The 18,651-nt window shown below is 39.7% G+C and overlaps 1 protein-coding gene across 4 annotated transcripts in view; it reads right to left on the bottom strand.

Moving 5' to 3' along the window:
• Positions 1–18,651, bottom strand: part of oxr1a (oxidation resistance 1a) — a 184,522-nt gene that overhangs the window by 60,561 nt on the left and 105,310 nt on the right. The window contains exons 1-2 of one of the 4 annotated variants that reach the window (XM_041986976.1): positions 6,263–6,332; positions 5,680–5,811 (exon numbers count right to left, since the gene is read on the bottom strand). The exons of the other annotated variants lie outside the window; for them this stretch is intronic. Of the exons in view, the coding sequence (XP_041842910.1) occupies positions 5,680–5,811; positions 6,263–6,317 (187 nt within the window). The 5' untranslated portion in view covers positions 6,318–6,332. Of the gene's footprint in view, positions 1–5,679; positions 5,812–6,262; positions 6,333–18,651 lie in introns of those variants that run through there. 4 annotated transcript variants of the gene reach the window in all.

Here is an 18,651-nt window from a genome sequence, read left to right as displayed (position 1 = left end):
GATTGGTTCTGACTACATGACACAAAACTGCCTCTTTGTCGGCTTCTGTCACCCTTCAGAACCTTGGTACTGGTCAGCAGCATCTCAGCAGCAACACTAGCCTCTAAGGTTACAGCACCAATCGATGGCAGGAGGAGTGTTGACCTCAGCTGTAAGAAACACAAACCCTGCATTATCCGATCCTATTGACTCAAAAGTAAACAGTTCCGATCTTGAGTAAAAATTTAGACTAACTGCTGGGCCACAAAGGCTCAGACCCCTCAAGGATGTTTTTCCTCCCAAAAAGCAACAAGCCAAAAATCTGGTGCATTTTAGGACAAACCCCAGCTACTTTATAGAGAGGAAAATACTGATGTTAGAGGAGACATTCTGTTAAACTGCAGCTTTCTCTGAGTGATTATTGTACATGTAAACCTAGTCTAAATAAGCACATCTTTAACCTAAGCAGTTTAACCTAAGTAGTTTTGTCAAATGATGCAATGCTGTTGATTTCATCAGTGCAGAGCAGAAGCTTTGCAATGGATTCAAAGGGATGATGGATGAACAGTCCTGCTCTGGCAGTTTCTAAATAAATAAAGAAATAACAAAAGAGAGAGGAAAAAAAAAGAATTGTGCCTTTAAAATGGCTCAGGTTATGACCCTCTCTGTTGTTCTTCATTTCAAGACTAGGGGTTTATTAATATGCTGATCTGACCACACCCATACATCAGCTCACTCGCAGCTTTCTCTGTCTGTGCTAAGCAATGACCAGTTCTAATATTGGATTGTTTCACCCACTGTTATGATTAACTAAATAAATATGTAAAAAATAATAATAAAAATAAAAAATCTAAATCAAACAAAAGGATCCTCCATACATCTTTGAACCAGAATGATTCTCAAAAAGCTGAAGGGTTTTTACAAGGACATATCCACATGGAAGTACCATACAATGGCAAATGAGTGGCTCCCTATGACAGGCTTCCTCAGTGCTCAGCCTAGCTTAGCGCTCCCACACATAGTCCAGTTTCCAGGTTTAGACACATAGCATATGCAAGGCCAAGTGAGAAACAATGACAGTTAATGCAACCCCTGTGCAAGCAGCACAAAGCTGCCAACTCCAGAGGTGCTTCTATCCTGATGTGCAACACCTAGCTTTACACGTTAACAGGCTGTCCAGATCCAGCAAAATAGTTTTGAGGCAGAAATTAATATACTTTTCAGCTATGACATTTTTATTAAATCATAGCTAACTTTTAGTTTTTTTTTTTAATTTATAACACTTTCTTTCTAGTCTTAAGGGAGGTAAAATGTTCCTAAACTGTCATTTTTTCCAGCAGTGGTCATTTAAAACCACCAATTGGTCATTAAAAAAAACACACAAAGACTGCTTCGTCAAAACTTTCACAGATGATCGTAGGCTCACCGAAACCAAAAACCAAGCAGCTCTGGCCATGGACTGAATCAGTAATAATTTCCTTTGAAAAAGCTGATTTAGTAAAAGCGGATGAAACCAAGACAGGCTGCAGCCATTGGTGACTTTCCTCCAATGCTGACTATCTTATTCTGTACTCGTAGCAAATGGTGCGTAAAAAACTGGTGGAGTGGTGTCATATTACTGGCGTAAAACATTTAAATAAAACTAACTTTAAAGGTGGTAAAGTATCATGTTGACAGCAAGTCCATACTTAGACCTAAAATCGATGGTTTGAGGATCAATACGAAGCAAATTATTTATATAAAGGGAGCTGAGTCCACTTCTTGATTTGAGCAGCTTAAATGGAAAGGGGATTAATGAGGGCCTCTTTCTTCATGTGCCCAGAGGAAACAGTGCAATCAGCTGACAAAGATCAGAGAGTGGCACTTGCTTTTCTCTAAGCAAGTGCCTCAGACTACTTTTAGCCCATTTCTGGCACATTTTCAGGATTTTTGAGCAATCTGATTTCAGACAGTCCACATGATCACACCAAGCTGGCTAAACTATGATGTCTGGGGTGGTAAAACTATTGTCTTTGAGTACCATGCAACAATAAATGAAAAGCCTGCACTCACCCGTAAAAGAGTGACAGCAGCATCTGTTGGATTGATTAACCTATGAGCAGCCCATCAGCTTTAACTTTACACAGAAAAAAAAACTGTGTAAAGTTACACAAGTGGTAAACTAAAACTCAAACCTTTGGAAATCTGACTGACAGCCCTTGAGGGTTCTTCTGCAGTGTATGGTTTTTAATTCTGTAAAGTCTTTAAAGGAGGAGAAATTACTACCTGTATTTTTACTGAGGCTGGGTGCTCTTTTCAGCCCAAGTAACAAGGAAGCAAAAGAAGCTGTTGAGTCACTCGGAAAAGGTCCCAATTACCATCCCTTAAACGTCAGCTGCTCTCAGCATTTGTGCTCGTCATCTGGCCTCTTTCAAACATCTGCTGTTGAAATATCTCAGGACTGGCAATATATGATGTTATTCAGTTTGCTCATATAAAGTCTTTCAGACCTTTTAAGACACTGATGAGTCTTTTGCTCTAGTCAGTTCTTTTCTTTTATCACGCAGTGCAGATTTCAGAAATGGTTGCTGCAGCGTAATCATCTTTCATTTGGCTTTGACTTCATTTCTAAACAGCCCCTTCTTTTTTGTTGTTTTCATTGGAGATGCATCGCCTCCACCAGTGAGGCAAACTGTCATTATTTCATGAGAAATGCTGTATAAGCTGAATCCCAAAACATCCTTTAAAAGTCAAGGAGCAGTCATGACATTCAACCCTACAATCAATTCTCCAAGCAGAGAACAGGTGGCCTGGTGATTCCACAGATCCCACCGGGACTCCTGTCACTTACGTTCCCCTGATGCAGCCAGAAATGATACCTGGAGTGTCTCATTATGGCATGCGGAGTAAGTGACATGCTAATACAAACTGCTCAAGGACTTTTTGAAAATTAATGTGATTAAAATCACCCATTACTGCGGTGAGAGCATAAGCAGATTGCACTTTCTGAATCATCCTGATAATTGCAGCAGAGTCTGTGTCAACCTTAGGGTGAATGTGAATAGTGACAAATCAGTGAACAGCCTCAATGCTAGACAGAACTTGCAGAGATTAGTTCAATGTCAAGGGGGGGCGAACCTGTTCCTGCACCATGAATCATCTGTGCATCCAAACTTTGCATTATTAGCAATCTGTTTGTATTATTATGACCTCTTTAGAGCTTTATGGGTGTATTCCTACAACTAGCTCTCTTTTTAAGTTCCTAATCGAAATGTTAAAAATATCATAAAATCAAATTATAGATTAGAAGGGTTGCAACACAATTCTTTCTTTTCAGAGATTCCTTAAATCTTTGCAGAAAAAAAATCTTGTACTGCATATTTACCAAGAGGCTGAAATGAATCAATTATCTCCCATGAAATTAGAGTAAGATCCCCTCTGAACTTTAGGATTTAAGAGATCTGTGTCAGTCTTAACAATGAAATGCTAAACAGTACATATGAAGTAAACAGTGGAAACGTTCCACTTGACATCTACGACTGAATCAAAGGAGAGAATATATATAACAGACATACTGTTGTGTATAAGTTTATTTCTCTTGGGGACTTCCAGCAAGCATCACATGCTGCAGATTACACATTGACTGGTGGGCTTGATCTGCAACAGCACGCTATGATGTATGCCTGTGGGTGCTACACTTCATCCTATTAACACAGCCTTTCCTTGACTTTTGATCCCAGAGAAAGTGCCAAACAACTTTTGATTCTTCATGCAAGGAATAATAACAGCTACATTTAAAAGCAAATCTGCACCTTTATTTGCATCTCTTTCTTTTTGTTTTACTGACCCGTTGTGTGCTCAGTGCTCGATATGCATTCCTGATAAAGCTGCAAAAGCTTACGGCTGTCTAACTGTGAAATGGCAAGAGGATTGAAGGCTCCCTTTCAGACTTCTTAAGTCACTTCAACTTAGATTCTTTTTTTCCACCAGATTTGAAATATTCTGATACTCTGAAACTGGAAATGACTAGAAAAGAAAAGTGCTTTCCAGTTAGCATCAAACAGTGCAGTCCAAGCTACGGGTCATTAACTACCTCCATACTCAACCAAGTCTAACATCTTTCCACTTCCACTACTTGACTCCACATCTTAGTCTTATTCTTTCCCCTCTGAGAGGGGCGGTAGCTTACAATCCCAAACCACCCTTGAGGTCCACTCTGCTGCTGCAAAGAAAGCAAGAAGCACAGGGACTGCTAATGAACCCAACTGCCATCAGTGGCATTTCAAGAACAGCAGAGCATGCATCTGATTAATCTCTGTCCTAATTAGATAGAACAATTAACCTGCCCGCCATCGAGCCCTGAATTCCAATGTCTCTGCATGAGCTGAAAGCCCTCTGCACTTTAAACCAGAGCAGGATGGGAGGGTGCCCTGTCGCTGCAACTATCTGACTTTTCAGAGCAACCAATTAATGGAGACTAATAATGCAAAATATTCCATTCTCATACTTTGAAGAATTATGTGAGAGCAGCTCTGAGCCGCTTCTGTCTCTCTTTTCAATGGCAGTACATGTCTGTGCTTTTGATTTAAAGTCAGAGGAGGCGCTGATGAGTTTAATTATAAATTAAGAGTGAGATGCAAAGCAGAAAGAGCGAGGAAGAGGAATCCAATCTTCATTAGCATGGAGATGCTCCCTGATGCTAGAAGCCTTTAGGACATGCTTGCTCACTCCTTGGCTGGCTGGTTCAAGCGTGAACTGTCTACTGATGTGAAATATTTGGGATGCCTCAGTTGTGACATGCGGTGTGTCCTCAGAACAAACCAGACAGGCAGGCTGGGGTGAACTATTGAGGACACAAACTGAGCTGATTCCCCTTAGAATCTACATCGGTGAAGCAATTGGAAATCATGCAGGAAAGCAAGCACATGAGATTTCAGTGCAATGACTACACAGTCCAGGAAGTCTGCTTCAACACGAGTGCAACTATTACACAATGCAAGAAAATGACACACGAGCTCTTATGTGCAGTTTAATGTAATCTGTCAGTATAGTGGAAAGATGAGCATATGGGTGAATGACGGGCATAATTCCCCTCAGCTTTGGGCTTTAACTCGGCAGAAACTGCATAAAGCCTATATATTCAATCTCTACTAGCAGTATGGCCACTTAACACCAGTGACCCTATAACAGAAATGTTATAACGTCTGAATAAACGTCAATATTTCAGCTGACAAGGCAGTCTGCTGGCAGTAACAAATATGGCCATCTTCGTTCAGAGCTACAAAAAACACAGTTGTATCTTGTGCAGCTTTTAAGCGAAGGGTTAAGAATTTATTTAAAATCTTTAAAATATTTTTCTTGTATATGGAAACGGTTCAAGCAACGAGGAAACGCTCAACTGGAAGACTTTCAAAAGAGTTTTTGTAACGGTGTCTGCAAAGTTGAGTTTTTCTGTAAAATTTAACGTGTGCAAAGCATTAAATAACTTTGCCGAAATACGTTTTTACACTTAAAGTACGTACACAAACCTACATTTTATTCGACACGAAAAGAAAAGAGCTACAGGATCAAGTAAACTTTAAACTGAACGATTTTTAAATGGAGTTTGGCACGTAGCCTTGAAGCGCGAGCTTAACGTTTGTTTCTTCTAAACGAAACGGAAAAGTTGGGTGCGCATTCTGTTAACTGTCAACCAACATGGTTAAATGCAGAGAGACTAACCTGTGTCGCAGTGGAGGGTGTGTGGGTTGTGCTTCGTCCCAGCGTGGTGCTGCTGAAGCTGGACGGTGTCATGTTCGGCTACAGGCCACAATCTTTGAGAGATTGCGTCCCTAACAACTCTCGCACCGTTGCCTGTGATAGAAAAAATGAAGTCCATACCGCTGGTGCTGCAGTTTTGCGGGGCTAGCTAACAACGAAGCGTCGTTAAGTCAACTTTCATTGCGAAAACCTCGCTGTGGAAAGAGGTCTGAGAGGTTAAAAACCTTCAGCACATTCCTAAACAGGAACTATTTGAAATACGTCAACAAGTGCCAACTTTCTTTTTCCTCCCTCCCCTGGTGGAGTGTCAACAGACTGCCCTCACAACAGACTACTGCCCTAATGGCCTATATTTACTGTACATCCTCCATTTTTAATTGTGCCATTAAAAAACTAAACTCCTATCAACGGAAAACCGATGGTACAATTCACTCAGACTCACCAACCTGGACAAAAGAAGATGGAAAAACTTGGTCGGATGAGTCCATTTCAGCTCCACATTCAGATGATAGGCTCATAATTTGGTCTAAACACCACAGCCTACCTGGGTATTGTTGCTGACGGTTATGGGATGTGGTGGAATGGGAGATTCTCTTCATGCATGTGCTGCTGACAAATCTGCAACAACTGTAATGTTATTGTGTCAACATGGAGCACAATCTCTGAGGAATATTTCCATCATTTGTTGAAGCATGGTACCAAGAATTAAGGCAGTTCTGGAGGGAAAGGGGTGTCCAGCAAGTTGCAACTAAGATAGAGGCCGGTGAGTACGTATTGCTAATTTGGCCATAGTGCTACTTATGAGAGAATGTTAACAATCAATATTCAGTTAGCTAAGATTTAATAACTCACACCACACTAATTCAACTGCAACTAATGGTTAAAATATTAATATAAGATATTCATAAGCATCAATAATGTTACAATCTGACATTTAGTATAAATGTGAAATTGATCACAAAATCCTAATTTTTATCATACTTTTTTCCTGCCATAAAATCATTTAGGTATTGTATCAGATCGAGAAAAAAGCTGAAGCTACATGGCCTGTTTGAGTGATATTTAACAGCAAACTAAGTGTGTAAATCATGATCAATGTGTCATTAAAGATTACTTCTATAAAAGCCCATGTAGCCACCGTTGATTAACTTAAAAATATCTCTACATGCAAGGAAGCAGCTGCAAATGGTATTAAACCTGAAAGAACTGTGTACTGGATCATTAAAAACTTCTAGGAGAGAGGTTCAACTATGTTGAAGAAAGCTTCAGTATGTCTAAAAATGTCCAACTCCCAAGACTATCTCCTGCGGAGTCTGCTATGAAATCCAGGTTGCCAGCAATGCAAAGCTTGTGCAACAGTGACAGCAGACAGGTGTGAGTGCTTCTGTATGCACTGTTAAATGAAACTTTTGGAAAATGGCCTAAGTGTTAAGGAAAAACTGCTGAGAAAGTCATTTTTCTCCAAGAACAACAGAAAGGATAGATGGAACCTCTGCAGAAGACAGTCATAAAGTTATATTGTCAGATGAGGTCTGTTTGGAAAATCTGTTCAATAAATTATCTGGAAAAAAAAGGTGAATGCTACCATAAGTCCTGTGTCGTCCTAACAGGGAAACACCCCAAGACTGCACACATGTGGGGTTGCTTCTTATCAAAGGGAAGTAATATAACTCGCAGTTCTACCAGGAACAAGAAATGGTATCAAAACTTTCTCCAAAACTTTCTTCTCATTGGAAGAAGTTGATACCATTTCTTGTTCCTGGTAACTAATGCATTTTCCAGGCTGATGGAGAAGCACAAGAAAAGACAAAAGCGATAACAAAGAGGTATAGATATGAACATATTGAAAAAAACTCTCCAGATCTTAATCCAAATTAAAGTTTGTGGGCAGCCTAACAGAGACTTAAGATCTCTGATTCATCATTGATTTGAAGTATCGATAAGAAAAGAATGGACTGGCATCATTCAGGATTTGGCTTAGAAGTTGCTTCAGTCTGCCTGATTGAACTGCTAAAGATCTAAAGAAGAAGAAACTAACACTTATTCGATTTACAAACTCCTGCCAAGACATTTCATTGCTATTAAGTGTGAAGCTTAGTTTCACCAGAAAGAATACCCACCTGAAACATTTACATCCAAAACTAAAAGCTTATCTCTGCACTTATACAGCATCCCAAAGAGACACAGTGAGATTCCCAAAGGCTGCAAAATGTCTTTTAGTGCACCAAGGGACAGGTCGAGATGGCATCAGTGGTAAGAAAATGAACACATAAAAAAGAAAACTGGAAGAGAAGAAGAGGCTGTTATAATTGGGCAGTTGGCTCAGGTAGTGAACTCGAACGCATATGATGCATTATTCATCCAGGGGGAGAACTGCTGTGACGAGAGAGGCGCCAGAGGTTTAAAGAAACCCCTCTAATATTTCAGGTGCATTACAGAGGTGATCAGAATGTGGAATCATTTATGCACTCATTTATATGACAAGCAGAAAAGATGGAAGGTATTTATCTTATTCAGACAGAAAGAATGGCTGCATGTCATCTGTGGTGTTTGTTAGAGGCAAGATTGATCTAAAACAGCTGTTACAATACAGAAGATCCAGTCTGCATGATTTAAGACCAAGAAAGGACCATGTATTGTATGTTTCATACTGACAGTGCGCCATCTGCTGGCCAACTCAGGTAGTGCAGACTTTAGTTTCCATAATTATAAGTGATCAGATGCAATGCAGAATTTGATTATAATCGCATTTTTAAATGTATTTAATGAGCGCAATTAATTACTCCACTTTGAAAGAGTAAAGATTATTACCGTTATATTTACTGATTTGACCTTTTTCACCTCATGTGCTGTGAATACAGATTTGTTCTGTTTAAATCATGGGGCTATTTGCACTAATTAGTCAGTTTATTGGTTATGGAATTAATTTTTTTACCTGCAAAAAGACATGAAAATTATAAAAAGTACTCATTAAAATTTTTAGATGCAAAATGATCAAGTTATGTTTAAAGATATTTTATTTACATGAACGTATATTAAACATAAAGCATGGGAAAGCAGCAAATCCTTCACATATAAAGGAGCTGGAGCATGTGAATGTTCAGCAGTTAACACATGGATTGGATGGTTATTGCTCTACACTTGAATTCAATTAAAGCAGTTAAATGCTCAATTGCACTGATTGCATATAAACTGCATCATGCAAACTGGTCAAATCAATCTCTTGCGTGACATTATGGAGACACCTGATGGACTTTCAGTTTCTACCCACTGCTCTGCTTGTACTCTCTGCAGCATGTTCAGCTGGGTTTCACAAAAGCTCAATGCCACCCCCTCCTCTCCTTTTCCTCATCCCACCACACCACACAGGGCCTTGTAGCTGCATGATATACTGTGTTGCTGTACAGCTGCCCAGAGCGGTCATCAAATCATCCATAACGTCCTCAGAGAGAGCCTGACTGGGCTCCTCCTCTCTGCACTGCAACCTCATGGGTCGAGAGATAAACTGTGCGGTAGTGCACGCCCCAGCAATAACACTCACACTAGTTAGAGCTGTTTCCTCTAAGAACTCCTCCACTCTTTAATGAAGCTGTAGTGTGACCAAAGAGGGAAAATGAAAGAATTCCCTCTGTGCTCATCCAACTACATGAGCATCACTGCATGGACATTATATAAGTGACTTTGTTCTACTTAAGCCAGCATGTTTGATGTGTGCGTTTCCTGTATTTTGGAGGTAATTAAAAAGACCGTGGAGCCAATTAGTTAACTGACATTCAACGCGGTGTTATGTTCTTCTGGCTCTCTAAATTATTTGAAGGAGGCTGACTGAGCCTCATAATGTGAATTTTCACAATATCCTAATGGGATGCAATCTGATTTGTGTACGCACAATTTTTATCATTAGCGTTCTGATTCATTGTCCAACATGATCAGAACAGCATTTGAGAATGTGGTAACAGGCAAGGGATCATTTGGTTTAATGGCTTTAAAACAAGGTAGAAAAAAATAATAAATAGTGTCAGCAGCTGCAGAATAAAACACAGAGAGGTACTTGTGCATGTGTCATCTTCTAGAAGAAAACACAGGGGAGTGTGTTGATCTCAGCAGCTTCCCATTTAAAGCCAGGTAGACGACAGTCTAATCCTGAGAAGAGGGGCGCTTTCGTTAGGGAAATAACATACAGGCCGCTGGGGAACTGCTGCTTTCCTCAACTATCAAACAACGGACAAAATTCACAGGCAATGTTACATAAACAGAGCTGAGGAAGCATGCTGGTGTGAACAGCATCATGTGTGGAAAGGCTGTATTAAACATGTGCACACACACTGAATCCCTTTCTGCTCTTTCCTGTTTACAGCAGAAATCACTATGACAGAAAAGCAGCAGAGTTCGCTCATGTGACACAAATGTACCTGCTGGCAAACACAAACGAGCCTGTCAGAGTGTGGCATTTGGAAGGTTTATTGAGGTGCCGAAATGGCTTGAGATAGTTTTCCTAGTAGTTATGAATGTTGTATGGCAGTTTTTGGAGCATCGATGGAGCTGGAGTGTAAACACTGAACATTCATTGTTCTGTTTCACAAGCGTTCTGCTCCATTATCCCTGCAGCTCGTACAAGATGACGACTAATAAAAGACAGTTCGCCGCCTGGAGGAATCAGGCTGTGGCATCCGCACAATGGCGGCAATCACAGGTGTTAAACAGCCCTTGTCAGAAAATCCCACCCTCACTCAGGCTTTTTCATTGGGGAAGCGCAGCGCTGCCTCTCAAAAGCCTGTCAGCGCCACAACAGATGAACATGTTTTTTCACATTGGCAGCAGGACCCATATATTCATGAAAGGGTAACATGAATCAAATGTGGTGTGCTGCCTGTTAAAACTGCAACAATGCCAAGCTGAATCACCAGATCATCTGGAGAAAAAAGGGGGTGTTTAATGACTCCGTGAAAAAGTCTGACTGCTGCCACTCATGTTGCTCGTCATTTGTTTATTTTTCATGAACAATGTACAATTCTAAGCCCCCAACGTCTCCCATCTTTAAGCTTTTATGAGGACTATGCAAACACTTAAGCCAAGCTATCTGGCCCACAAGTCATTATCCAACATCAGCATTGATATTAAAATCATCTGGGCTCCAGCAGACAGCATGCAAGCTGGGATGAGTCACCAAGCACTTAAATAAAAACACAACTGCTGCTTGCTACTAAGTAGCCAAAATAACAGAAAACAGTATGGATGGATGGATGGATGGATGGATGGAAGGAAGAAAGAAAGTGAGGGATCTAATCATAACATTTTTATGATACACACTCAAGATTTACCATATAAGGTTCTCTGTCCTATAGACTGGATTTACACACGAACATGTCTTCTACGCACACGAACATCCTATATACAAACTCTATGATTGGAGGATACAGGACTGAGGAATTTTCTTCGTTTAAACCATATATAAGACAGAACTTTACATCAGGTCTTTGGGTCTTCGTTCTGGTTTTGGGACCTCCAGATTTTTCTGCAGAAATCTGTTTTGATGTCTGAACTTTTGTAATAAACTTCTTTTTTATTATTCAAGTCAGCGTCCAGAGACATTTTTGCCTGAGGTTCAACTTTTCCACATCTCCTTATCAAGATACATCAAAAGAAAGGAAGAAAGAAAGAAAGAAAGAAAGAAAGAAAGAAAACAGGAGGCATACCTAGCTTTACCTAGCTTGCTGTAAAACAAGTACAAGTGCTGCAGCTACTTCTAAGTAGATAAATGCTTGTGGAAAACTTGCTCTTCTCTGGATTCTGGCTTATATATATATATATATATATATATATATAACATTAATATATCCTCTGTGTGAGGATGCTATGATTATTTATAAAAATGTTGTCAAAAGATATTACACATACATGTTATACATTTATGTAAATATTAGTGTTAAACATCATGTGCTTTGGCCAATAAGAGACTTCTCCAGATTCTCTGAATGTTTCAGTGAAATTATACACTATAAATGGTGAGATCGCAATTTTATGTTGAGGAGCATATTTCTGAAATTGTTTCACAATTGTTAGACGCAGCTGATTGGTTAACTTCTGCCCATCATCACATCTGAGAGGCTCTGCCTCTCTGAAATGCTCCTTTTATATGCAGTCATAAAATGAACCCAATTAGCTGTTAAATGCTCCTCTATTTGTTTTTGGTTTGTGCCAATTACTTTCCAGCCTTTTCTTGCCCTCACTCTAACTATGAGATGTGTTTATGACATCAAAATCAAATTGATTTAAAATGCTTATTAAATTTGCAAATCATTGTATTCGGTTTTTATTTATATTTTACAGTGTCCCAAATTTTTGGGAATTGGGGTTTAAAAAAATAATATCTATATACTCCTAATAAAGCAATGCAAGCAAAATTTTGATACAGTAGAAGTATTTAGATGTGACATGAACTCTTAAGAATGTTTAAAACAAATCTAAATAATTTCTGTAATTAAGTTAGAAAGTCTTTGTGAAAAGAAATGTGTATAAATTTAAACAAATACATCTAAAACCTGCTGATCTTATTTGTAGTGTAAAAAAATAAAGTTCTAAAATGTATTTTTTTGGTGAAACTTGCGTAAACAAACAGAGCTTGTTCTGACTCTGTGCTCATACAACAACCTTGTCTCGCGAGAGTTCATGCAAGCTTTTGACTAATGTTAATGAGGTGCGGGCTGATTGGCTGCAGGGAGGCAATAGTCGGAAGGGGGGCTGGCCCAGTGCATCCAACTCCAAAACATCAACAGCTTAGTGATGGCGAGCGAACCTGACCGAGCAGCGGCTTACGGAATTCAGCCATTCAAGTTTGAACCAGACTCCGAGCCTGAGAGTGAAGATACTGAGATGGTGGAAGAAGCACGTTTACAATAAAATGTTTACAAAAATTTACGTGGCAGAGCACTTCACCCCACTCATAAAAAAGAAAACACGGGGCTCATTTGTACATTGCAGGGGGTTAAACTTTTAGGCTCGTCCCTTAGCATTAGCGTTAGCATTAGCTGCGTCAGCAGTAAAGCATGACTTTAGGTGTGGAAGAGGGGAGCAAATTAAAACCACGCGTTTGTGAGAGTTTACCCTTGCTGGCGATTCTGCTGTGAACAAAGGGCCCACACGGAAAAACTTCAAAAGAAAAGCTTTCAGTTAACACTACTGTCCAACACCAATACACGTTTTAACTTGAAAAAAAGCAATTTCCGGTTGATGACTCTTTTAAAATAAACGCATTTACAGCAAAGTTTGAAATCATATCTTATTCATCAAAAGATGAAAATCCTTGTGTTAAAAAAAAACAAAAACATCCAAGGTGATAAATAGATGAAGCGTAAAATGCAGCACACGGTATTTTACATGTTAATGCCTCCATTTTATGGAAGCATGAAATCTTTAGAGATTAACTGGATTAATGTCACCAGTGCACAAAATAAACAAACACCTGAATGTATATGATGGTAATTAAAATAGTTGAATTAACTGAGTAAATAATCTTTTACAGATGAAAAAGAAAAAAACTGTATTAATTTCTACTAAATGGTGATTTACTCTGTCTAGGAAGTGGACAATGACAACTCAGTTTGTCATTTTCAAAATAGCTTAATTTTGAGTCTGATGATGTTACAGAGAAGGTCGATAATTTTGAGACAACATGGCACCGTTCTCCAGTAGATGGTGTCTGCTGCCATCTGACACTGGAAAGACGGACAACTTCTTTAAATGCTTTACGGGGACAGAATGAGGATGCAAAAGAAGGGTGAAATATGAGGAAAACAAACATCTAAGACAGGCCGACAAGTTGTCTCAATTTTACTTCTGAAAGAAACTGTTGTTTGTACATCTGTTTAGAATTGATGTACAAATTCACCAGAGTCGCAGTCCTTGTTTGTACGTACAGACTTGCCAAGATAAATAATTCTCATTCTGATTCCAAATTTTAAAAAATAGATTTTCTTTTAAGTATTAATTAATAACGCCATGTAAAGAAATGCAAAAAGTGGAATTAAAAATTGCCATCTGTGGTATGGAAATACTTTGGCTTCCATGGGTGGCTTTGTTTGCTTGGAAAGTTTGTTTTTTTGGAAAGTCCACTTTGTTTGGGGAGGTGTGAATGTGCAAACAAACTCTGATGGGGAGACATCCTTAACGACGTGGAAAGAGTCACGTCTGAGATCAAATTAAACCACCTCCATCTGCTGTGAACATGTCAATTTGTTTGAAAGCTTTGGATGCAACGTGCCCTGTAAGTACTTGGGGGTTTTCTCAAGAATTGGCTTTAAGTAGAGAAAATCACAGGGACTGCCACTGGCCATCATCTGTAGAAAGAGGTTGTAGAGGTAATCAGTCTTTTCTGATGCAGCCTCCTCTGTTCGACCACTTTGAAGGTTAAAACTGCAGTTCAAGGCTGGAGTTAACAGCCAGGCTCTGAAAGAACTACCACAACATTATCCAGCTATGATGAAACAAAAACACATTATTCTAATTTAAGATAATATGCCTCTTGTTGTAGTAAGCTGTGCTCTTTTTACAAATATGGATGTTTTTCCAGCTCAGGAAAGCCTTGCCAAGGTTTTCTCTTCAATGTAAGACATACATGTGACAGCAGAGGCCAAATATATCATCCTCAAGCGGATCTCTTGCTGCCATGAGAGTATTAAGTATGTATATAGAATAACATCTAAATGAGCTTACGGGATGAATAATGTGTTGAATTCAGTTCAACAGATGATGTCAGTGTTGAAACAAGCCTCTGTATCTAAGCTTAATGCCTTTAGGAGACATATGGAATGTGGAGGTGGTGTTTTGCCATCCAGCTTGACACTGACCCGCTGCCACTACAATTCAAGCCACTGTTATAGCCTGGCTTCTCTCTCTCAGGACACTTCTACAGGGTGGCTAGTGGTGATCGATGAGTGGTGGCATCAGAGCGGCCTATCTTTCAGCACCACTTCCACTGCCCCCGCTCACAGTCATCTATCGTCTGTGGGTGCCTGCGCTGTCGAAGTTGCCCCGAGAGACGGGGTGGCCTCGGCGACGGATGACCCCTGACTTAGCAGGAAGAACACATCCGTCAGCCGAGCAGATCGCCCTCTGTCTCTGTTTCAATCTGTTCACCTGCTTCGACTTGCTCCGAAAACGCGTTTAGTTTTACTCGCTAGTGAAAGCGCCGTTCATGATGATGAGCCACTTGGCAGCTTCCAGAAGATGCTTAATTATAGACGGAGGTTAAAGATGGAGGGAGTGAGGGAGGAGGGGAAGGAGAAGGGACATGCATCAGACATGCACCACTGCTCTCTTCATACAGGGCAATTTATTCAAATAATAAAGCCCAGCTTTGTGCTGAAGGTTAAGCCCACAATAAACCTGACAGGGAGACGGGAAGAGGAGCCACAACATTGAGGCACAACATAGCAAAAAAAAAAAAACCAACAAAACAAAAAACAAACGCGTTTTGTCAATGTCCACTTTATTATGTGCACTGAAGTCTTCTGGAGTTAATTGCCTTCTCTTAAACTCAGGCATAGTCGTATTTTTCATCATTACACTAAAAAGCCTCTCATGAATCATTCTGCTACATCAAATCTTCAAAGGTTGTTCTACAAACTGTAATCCTGACTCCTGGATGGGCACCAGATTCAGCTAGCTGCCGCAGAACCGGAGGCCAAAACATAAGACCTGAATCCAGCAAACATGCAAAGAGGTTCTGCACTCCTTCCAGCTGCTGTACAACGGTCCCCACCCTGCGCACTCGTCAACTATCACTCAATATCGCTTGTTCCACAAGTGGGCTAAATGATGAATGGATGATGAATCTCTCCTCCCAGGAGAGGTTGTAGATGGATAAGTTGCTGGTTAAATTACGGGCAGGGAGAAGTTGCATCATGTGAGCGATGAGATGTTAGTGTGGTTAAATGGCTGCAACCTTTTGGGTGAGTTCACAGAAGTAACAAAAGTCAAGCAATATGAAGAAGAAGAAAAAGTAAAAGAAATAGAAGTAGTAGTAGAAGAAGTAGAAGAAGAAACTGAAAACAGAGAAAAGAAAAAGCGATATGGAAAAAGAGGTAACTGGGATGAAAGAGGGCAGATATCTTGCTCTTGGTTTAACAGTAAATGTGTTTATTACATCTTCTTATTATTCTTCAACAATAATAAGTTACTATAACTACTACAAATAGTATATATATATTTGTCCCTCAGATATTTGCAAAAACAGCTAGCAACTAAAACGCTGAATTTCAGACTTTTTGGTCAAAAAAGTTTCACATGAATATATTTGTCAAAAATTTAGATAAAACTAATTTAAAGTCAATCTAAATTTGACGAAGGCTTAAAGTTGTGTATTAATAGGTCCATCTTTTGCATGAATCCACATGGTTTCTTCCAAACTTGACAAACGTATGCAGCATCTAAATCTGGTACAACAGCAACAGCAGTACAGTTTCTGTATTGCTGTTGCTGTTGTACCAGATTTAGATGGCTGAAGGCCCTAAAAAGTCTGCTATGAAAATGGTCATCCAGGATCTTATTAAAGCTTGAAATGTTACTGGAGTTTGTGTTATTAATAATTCAACATGCCCTCCTGTGTGAGCACAAAGCAGTACATAAAAAGATGACATCAGGGTAGATTAATACCCACAGCCAGTGTTTTGTAATGTCTAAAAAGACAGACGCTGATAATATAACTGAGGGATCATGCTGAAATGGCACCGAGGGCAGCAGCCTTGACCCAGCATCCATCAGACAGAGTGATTAATGTGTTGTCTTTTTAATTCAATCATGTTTTGGGCTGCAACAAAAATGCTGCATAATAATTGCAAAGTGCTTCTGAACTGAAGGCATAAACAGATTTTAGATAAGGCATTTGCAAAAGCAAAGCCAATACACTTACCCTAAACAACCCACTGGAATTTAACTGAATTAAAATGTAATTTTCCAATGACAACAATCTCTCTCTTAAAGCATTTTTATTCTCCTGCAGTTCCAGTTATACTTTGTGTGGCCAAAAAAAAACATTGTATGTAGCTTCTGCTGCTGTGCCACGTTTGACAGTTTTGCCATCCAGTGAATGTCCAGAGCAGTGACCCGTGTGGAGAAGACATCACACTGCGCTGGCCAGCTAAATCTTATCCTCCAGCTATTCTTCCTCTTGGATAAGCCGGTGCATTGCAAATGTGGCCCTGGAAGCATGTACATTACAAAGTCCTCCACATGAGGAGTTGGGGGAAGTGGGAGGGGAGCAGAGCTCAAGGTGGATGTGGAGGAGTGGTAATCATGTTAAAAGTTCAGGTCCAAGCATTTTAGCCTGGATCCAGCTCTCCAGTCTTATGCCATCATCTTTGCTGATTGGGTTGAAAACTGCAAGGACGGTGGAGGCTGGAAAAAGCATGCAAAGTATTCCTCTTTCAGAAAAACTCCTACCCGATTGCTTTGCAGTGACACATTAGATGGCATGAAAGGGTTTGCGGAGTCTTTTGCAGATCTACAGACACACTCCTGCTGTAGTTTTTCTTGAAACCTGTAAGCTTAACATCATCTGTCATGAATACAACTGAAGCTGAGACATAATGATTCTGTCTCAGTTTGCACCGTACTTTCAATTAATAATCATGTCCTGTCCGATATCGTACATTTTCAGCAACTGTTTTATAATAAAAAAATCTCATTGAGGCCCAATACTTTAAGAAGGAGCAAAAAAATTAAATAAATTGACTCGGAGCACATAGGCCGTCTGAGGTGAAGAACTCAAAAACTCAAAATCTCATTGAGTGAATCGGCTGAAACTCTACTGTTATTGCTTTTTTTGTTTTGCTATTAGGGGGCAAAAAACATTTTCCCTGCTACTTTGAACAATCTAGGGAAACATCTTAAAGGATATCCAAATCTTGACTCAGTCAACAGAAGTCAAACTTCCCATGAGCAGTTGAAAGTCTGAACGATGTTTTTGTTGTAAAGTAAAACAGAGCTACAGACATGTTTCTGTGTAACATCGCCACAGAGGTGGGTATGCAACTAGGAAGCAGAAAGCAGCTACTGTATCGGCTCGCTCTTAAACGGAGATGACGAGACGGTAAAATTTACCAATCATCTTAAAAGACAGATGGATTCTTTGAACGTCTAAGGAGACCACAAGAGCAGAAGATGACTTCGGATTCAGGCCAATGACAGAGACTGAAGTCTCATTAATCCCATGACTATCAAAGTCTCTGCAGTCCTCACTCCTTGTGTCAAAATGCTAAACTCTCTCATCTCTTATAACTACACAGAGAACTCAGTAGCATCCTCAACGATGTGTATCAGACCATGCAATTACTTAGAAAAGTAACAGCTGGCTGAGTCTGGGACAGTGGCTGGAACAGGAGCATTGTTAGCTTGAACGGCTCCATTTCTATCAGTAAATCTGTCATCAGGAACTGCTTCAAAATTTTGCTATACTTGGTATATAACCATTAATGAGATCCTGACTCTATTCCCAACAGAAAATGGTTTGAGGCAGAGCTATTCAACTACGTTTTCCCATGGGCCAAATTGTTGGAAGGCTTTGGTATTGTGTACACATCAAAAATGACAGAGATGTGAGTTTTAGCCCCATGGAGTTTGTACCATTAATTATGCTAAAAGTCATGATTTATTTATTTTTTTCATGTTTTCTCAAAGCAGCAAGATGAGTTATAAGCTGAAGCTCTCAGTAATAAGCATATTCTGCACTTTTGCATTGGTGCCCTTAATACTGTTGCACAGTATTAGTTTTTTTTTTTTAGTATGCATCTTATGTTTTTCCTCAGCAGCCGTAGCTTATTCACTGACTACAAAATGTACATGAATGTGTGTTGACATTTTCTATTTTGCTACAGGGAATTAATGCTGATATTATCAAGTATCCAAACACTATTCAGCACATTAGAAGTTTTGCTT

Source organism: Melanotaenia boesemani, chromosome 6, assembly GCF_017639745.1.
Source record: "Melanotaenia boesemani isolate fMelBoe1 chromosome 6, fMelBoe1.pri, whole genome shotgun sequence".
Classification (NCBI taxonomy): Eukaryota; Metazoa; Chordata; class Actinopteri; order Atheriniformes; family Melanotaeniidae; genus Melanotaenia; species Melanotaenia boesemani.
The sequence above is the reverse complement of the archived record's forward strand: the minus strand, read 5'-3'. Positions and strand labels throughout refer to the sequence as shown.